The 7234-nt window shown below is 43.0% G+C and overlaps 1 protein-coding gene across 1 annotated transcript in view; it reads right to left on the reverse strand.

Annotated features, from left to right (window-relative positions):
* KCNH8 (potassium voltage-gated channel subfamily H member 8) overlaps positions 1 to 6220 on the reverse strand; it is a gene marked incomplete at both ends in the record, with an annotated part of 247880 nt that extends 241660 nt beyond the window's left edge. The window contains one exon of the mRNA XM_084247027.1: positions 6145 to 6220. Coding sequence (XP_084103153.1) covers positions 6145 to 6220 — 76 coding nt within the window. The remainder of the gene's footprint in view (positions 1 to 6144) is intronic.
* Positions 6221 to 7234: the final 1014 nt, after the last annotated feature.

Here is a 7234-nt window from a genome sequence, read left to right on the forward strand (position 1 = left end):
AAGGATTCCCTCTTCCCCACTCCTTTCTCTCTCTCTTTTTTCCTTTCTATATTTCAGTAAAACTGGAATAAAGTTTAAATAAAGAACATTATTCAGATTGACACAGGCAACTGACCTCAGTGTGCAAATACACAGTGGGGAGTTTTTAAATCTGAAACATGGTTAGAGGCAGGAGAAAGAGGGGAAAACACTGTTTCTAAACAGCCCGTATAGTTGGCCCAGAAACAGGCCTGGTTAAGAAAGTTAATTAGTAATAAGGTGTAATCAGCCCAGTCACCTCAGAGTGCCAGGACCTGGCTTGGGGATCATTCTTTGCAGATGCCATGTTCTTGGACTGGTTCCCCATGCAGCACAGACTAAGTTACCCATACTGAGACCAACAGACTCCAGGGAACAGTTCTCATCTGGAAAGAGAGGCCACCCTGTCAAGAGATAGGGTGCTCTGAAAATATTCCAGTATCTCCCACATAACATCTACACCACAAAATAAAGAATCTAATAGCACAGCTGAACAGAAACCTCTTGGGCTAAGTTTGCTCACATGCCATCACCAATGTGAAGGAACGCCCTCCTTCCCGTGAGTTAGACCTTGTGTTACAGAGACTTCAAGTGCATATGCAGCAGAGTTTACATTCACACAGAGGTACAGAGTTTGCTCAGTAGACTTACTTCATGGCAGAGCAAACTGGAGCACACCAGGTTTTGTCTGACAGCACAAAAAGGGGAACACATCTATAGTAGATTTCTAAGAGGGTTCTCAAAATCCCCAACTCCTGTGTACACATCCCATTAAAACCTTCCCCTTGAACATAGATGGGATAAATGATTTCAGAAGGTATTTTATAGATGTGATTAAGAGCCATAAGGAGTTGACTTTGAGCTCATCAAGACAAAGATGATACTGGGTGGGCTGACTGAGTTAGGCAAGTACTAAAAAGAAAGACACTTTTGCTGGTCTCAAGAAACTGTTAAGTTTTAATACAACCTAATGGATAATGCCGCATAGCAAGAAACCCCAGGGCACTCTCTAGTTTTTGAAAAGAGTCCATGGCTGGCAGCAAGAAAACAAGGACCTGAAAGAACAAAAGAACAAGAGAATAAAATCTACAAAGAACAAAATCCTGCCAGTCTATGTATGGGCTAGGAAGAAGGCCTCGAGCCTCAGCTGAGACCAGAGCCCCAACAGAAACCTTGTCTGCTGTCTTGTAAGAGCCTGAACACAGGACTCAGTCTGCATGTCTGGCCCATAGAAAATGTGAGCTAATAAGTCCTACTATGTTCATGGTAGTTTCCTGTGGCAATTTCCTAGAAAAGAAAACTAATACAGGATCTAGCTCCCCAAGCATAAAGAATAAAAGAGACAGAGTGACAATAAAAATTAAAAAATAATCTTTTTTTTTTAAGAGGCATGTATTTTTATTTATTTATTTGTTTGTTTGTTTGTTTTGTTTTATTTATACATGCACTGGGCACAGTCAGAAGCAAGGGAGGGTGACAGAATTCACCAGAGCCAGAGCGGGGAGCAGAACAGGCAGAGGGACCGAAGTACACTGCTGAGGGGAGCAGTGGGCGGCAGGAGAGGTCTGCGCGCCATGTGGGACCCTCCTCTGGTGGCCGGGGAGCAGCCGGGGATCGAACCGGCGCTGCAGAGGCTGCGGGCAGCTTCACAACCCAGCGCTCAACCGCTGTGCCACTGGGGAGGCCCTTAAAAAATAATCTTTATAAATTTCTATTAGTAGGGAGAGAGTATGCTATATACTGCCTTGAATGTTTTCATGCAGTAACCATTTACAGACAGACCCATAGGAAAGAAACCCATAGGAAATTCTTTATTATTGGCTAAATGTGTTTGATGATGTTCACCCCAGGAAAGGATATGAAGAGCTCACTATCCTACCTTATTCTCCCCTTCTTAGCACAAGGTACATGATAACTCTTTGCTCTATGCTCTTAATGTTAAGAGATCTATGCACTTTCATGAAATCATTAACATGAAAAAAAAATGAGCCTCTGTAAAGGAAGTAGTTCAGATTTTAACAAATTTCCTTGGACCATTTTGAATAAGCTAATAGCAGTACATAAATTATTTGCAAATGTGAGTCGTTTCTACACCACCCTTATTCTGATTACTATGACTGGCAATTTCCTTGCTAGAGTCCACTGGACTAGATTTACTTCCTTTAAAGTTTAAATCTTGTTTCAATAACCACAAAGAGGAAGAAGTATTCTGTTCAAAATTTGACATGGAATATGTGGGTTAATGCACCATTATGTTTGAAAACTGACACTTCTCTGAAAGTTTCATATCTTCCAAAAATGTGTTTTTCTCAAATGGTAGCCTGTGGCAAGTATTTGCACTAATTTTTTTTAATAGTTTAAAAATACGTACTTATGTGTTTTCTTACTATAATTTCACTTTATCCACATTAATATTCATGTACTTAAAGCAAATGTCTACTCAAAAGAGTTTAAAAAAATACATTATGTAAAGAAAAGAACTATAAAAAGTTCATGGCGTTAGGGGTGTGTGTGTGTGCGCGTGTGTTTTAGTGTTTCAGGTAAGAGGATGACTACATGTAATGAGTCAAAAAATTTCATTGGAATTACTTTTCCCCCCATGAATGGGCTATATAATCAATACTTACAAGATTCTTAGTTTTTCTACACTTCATTTGAACACAAATCATGAAAACATATTTCTAAAATATATATGAGTAATCTTTTATAGAAAGATTTATACTTTCCAATATTTTTTTAAAATTAAACTATATATATGGGCCTCCCCGGTGGCGCAGCAGTTGAGCACTGGGTTGCAAAGCTGCCCACAGCCTCTGCAGCACCGGTTCGATGCCCTGCTGCTCCCCGGCCACCAGAGGAGGGTCCCACATGGCGCGCAGACCTCTCCTGCCGCCCACTGCTCCCCTCAGCAGTGTGCTTGGGTCCTTCTGCCTGTTCTGCTCCCTGCTCTGGCTCTGGTGAATTCTCTCACCCTCCTGCGCTTCTGACTGTACCCAGTGCTTGTATAAATAAGTAAATAAATCTTTGGGGGAAAAAATTAAAAAATAAATAAATTAATTAAAAAATTAAACTATATATGAGGACAAAACAGTTGCAATCATCCACAGTGGCCTTCCAATTCTGATGAAAAGCTCATTTCTTTAATAATAAATGGGAAAATATCCTAACATGTAAAACAGTTAAGTATCACTGGTGATAAAATATATTATTAATATTATTAATATTTCTTTTATGTCTCTCTATAATAATCTCAACTGATAAAATAGTAAGATTATCTTGTAGGTTTTTATTGTCATCTATCTATTTTCCCAGGAGAAATTTTAGGTGATATTTTAAGGTTTACTTTTTTCTATTATAATATTAAATCAATAAGGCACTAACAACACTGTGTAGTGGTTAAATTAGCAATGTAGTTTTTCACACTGTTTACTCTTATTTTTTCATCAGAATTGTCCCAAATAAAATTAAATAAGAAACAACTATGACAATAAAATATACCTAACAAATTAAGGCAGAAATGTACCAAGCAAAAAATTACATTTTGAATATATTATTAATTTTCTAGTATCATTTTCATTTGGGTGGGTGGAAATTTTACAAATGTAAAACTCTGAAACGTTTTATATGGTACAAAAAAATGAATGACTATTATAAAAAGTCACCAGAAGAATGTCGATCACAGGAAAAGTGATTCTGGTATAGTAATTACACTTGATAATTGTGTCAAGACAGAAAAGATGTCATGATAAAGTAAACTCAATATCAGCAGAGGAAATGGTGACCTCAGGACTCTACTTAAGCAAAATTTGTGGCTACAATTTGCTTAAAGTGTTTTTCAAGTTTCCAATTGCTCAAGCCATCCTGTAGGTCAAACAAAAACCAAATGAGAAGATATGATTCTCTTTCATTGAGGAGCATGTGTTGGACGAGGGGTATTCATAAAATGTTGTAAACAAAATTTTGTTAAAGTAAACCTTTATGTTTGCACTTCACTTTGAAATCTGTTTCATTAATTTTCACATTGAGTCTATACAAAGTGGTTCCTTGCAGGAATCCCCCAGACCTGGTGGAGCACAGATTGAGCCTGGCCTCCAGCAGTATTAAGGTTGTTTTTTGTTATTGTTGTTGTTCTGTTTTGTTTTATTTTTAATTCTAAATGGTGATATGTGATGATGGTCTTTCAAAATGAGGTTTTGAAATATTGAATCTTCTATTTTACTAATATGCAGTTAAAATACAAAAAGTGCAATCTACTTGTATGCCCATCTTTCTCTGCATGCCTTCAGCTTAACATGTTATACTGAGAGAAAGTGTTCAGGTATCAACACACTGAAGATGCAAAGGCCCTCATTAGTAATTGATATCTAAATATATCACTGCAGTAATTTCCATGGCTGTGCTGGGGTGATTCACTACACATTGCGCTCCATTCAACATCAAATGACAATGAGATAAGCAACTACTATTAACCAATTACCTCATTTTCAATGGGTGCATTTGGGATCAATGTTTAAAACCTTTTGGGTTTAAATTTATAATTTCAAGAATAAACATCCATATCAAAACTGACGAGTGTCTCACATAATTAAGTAGCAGTATCCACAACCAGGCATGATTAAAGACAGCAGTGGTGATTTTGTGTGGTGCTTAGGTGATGGCAGTGGCAGGGACTTGAAGATTTATAACAACATCTTTTCTTGTTAGTATCTAAGGAAGACATAAATATTAGCATTGCACTTCACTCTAACTCCTTGATACGTGAAATATATTTTAAAAAGGGGAGGGGGTGGCCAAAGGTAAAGATAAATAACACCAGAAGTGACCAAACATCCACACTATCTACCATGATTAAATTGGATGTCAAAAATAAAAACTGAACACAATCAAGTAAACACTTCATTTCTCTCTCCTGTAAACTTTTCCAACTACTCCTGCAGAGCAAAAGTCCAGGACTTACTCCCCTCCATAATAAGAGTGTGTATCTAGACTACTGGAGTGGAAATAGAATTAGATGTGACCTTTCTTTCAGCGCCAAAGAAATATAGTCACAATAAAAAAAAAAAAATGATACTCCAACCACTGGAAAAGTCTCTAGGATAAATGAGTTTCCGCGAGCCTTGTGTAAAAGGCAACACACAAAGCAACATCAGGTGAGAAAGGTGTGGATATATCCATAGTGAAACCAACAGAGAGCACTGGTTGGGGGTAAGAGTACAGACTCCTAATTACAGGGCGAAAGCCTTCTGGGAAGTTCTACAGGCTCCAATAAAGAGCTTGAGAAGCCTGGTTAAGGAACGGGGACCTGGCCGTGGTCCTGAAAGAGAACAACTCGCAGATGATTCTGCACCGTCTCCAGCATCCAAACAGCAGCCTGGCTTTGTTTTTAACCTGTAGCTTAATCAAGCTACACGTCCAATAACATTCGCCCTAAAAAAAAAATCTAAACTTTGTCTTGCGATCAGTTCAGGCTTTACGATGCCCAGGTCGTCTTTCTCCAAGGTCTGTTCTCTGGTGTTAAGCTGATTCCAGAATCGAGAGGTATGCTATTCTAGCTTAAGGGCAGGAACCAAGATCCTGACCATCCCACGACACTCAGAATTCTATAGCCAGCTTACACTTGGCAATCCTGATTTTATCTGCATCTTCTTAAACTCAGATAGGAACTCATGCCTGTTGGAAAAAAACCTCAGGGAATGAAACTCCACGGAGAAAAACCATTCCAAACTCTCCCTGTTTTGAGGGAGCCTTAAAACTCTAGAAGGATGAGGTGGCAACGCACCAAAATGGACAAATCCCACTTTCACATCATAAAATTATCCCCAATTCCTTAAAGAGGCACCGAAACACAGGTCCCGCCGTCCCCACGGGCGCTGGGCTTCTTAAGGCTTTTTTTTTTTTTTTTCCAGCCCTACAAACCCAGTAAGTCAAGGAGGCAAGTGCACCCATTCAAAGTGATAATACCACACACAACCATGAGAGGAAAGAAAAAAAAAAAATTCTCCTTGGCGAGAGCAGAAGGAATTTCACTCCGCTGGTGCAAAAGAGAAGGCAGGAGCGAAAGTAATTATCCGAGACAAATCATTCTGCAAAAAAATACCATGCAACTCGTCCAAGTGCAAGACTTACGTGTTCCGTCAAAACGGGTGGCGATGGTGTCCAGGAAGGTGTTCTGGGGCGCCAATAATCCTTTCATAACCGGCATTTTTCCAGCGTGGTGTGAAATTCTCCATCAAAGTTTGTCCAGAAGGATGGTTCGACAGGAAAGTGCCAAAAAGGGAGAAAGGGAGCGTGATGACGGCAGGCGAGGGGGCCCGGCGCGGCCACGGGGCCGTGCCAGGAAAGGGGGAGGAAGCAGAGGGGGAGCGACTTGCAGCCGCCGCCGCGCTGGCGAGAGCAGCCCCGCGAGCGCTCCCGGAGCCCGCCCCAGGCTCCCTCTCCCGCCTCCTGCACCTCCACCAGCTGCCGAACCCCCCCCACCGGCCCTCCGCGGGGGGCAGTGCCCGCCGGGCGCCACCGCGCGCAGCCTCGCGCCCACCCCTCCCGCGCGCAAAGAGTCCGCGCTCGCCCGGGGCGCCGCGCCCTGCCCGGGGGCGCAGGGGTCGTGGAGGGCGGCGCTCCGAGCTGGGCGAGGCTCGCAGGCAACGAGCCTCCGCTCTCTGGGGCGCCGGGAAATGCGAGCGAGCACGACTCCCACCCCCGGGGAGCCGGGGAACAAAGACCCCTTTGTTCGCGCTCCGTCCCTCTCCCAGGGAGACCGGAGTCCCGTGGGTGTGGTGTTGGAGAAGGGGAGGAGACAGGTCAGGGCAGGTACCCGGCCTCCGCCTGCAACAGGGGAGGAGGGAGTGACCCCCCCCTTCTCCCCGGGTCGTGTCCTAGAAAGCTGGGGCAGCCCCGCGCCCCTGGGGGGATGCGCCCCCCTTCCTGCGCACCTGCCGTAGCCAGTGCCCGCCACGCGAGCCCGCAGCGTCGAGTTAGGTGCGTGAGCCCCGCGCGGCTGTCACCGGGGAGTGGGCGAAGCGCGGGGCTTTTCGGCCTCTGCTCCCGGGCATCGAGAAGCAGCTCCAACCCCTCTCCCCAAGTGCCATCGGCCTCCCCAAGGATGTCTAAACTAAAAGAAAATAATGCTAGCTTTATATGGACAGCGGATGGTTGCCCCTGCTCCGGTGAAATGTGAGTAAAACATTTCTAGAAAAGTTGGCTGTTTTTATTGCTTTGC

Source organism: Talpa europaea, assembly GCF_964194135.1.
Source record: "Talpa europaea genome assembly, chromosome: 11".
Taxonomy (NCBI): Eukaryota; Metazoa; Chordata; class Mammalia; order Eulipotyphla; family Talpidae; genus Talpa; species Talpa europaea.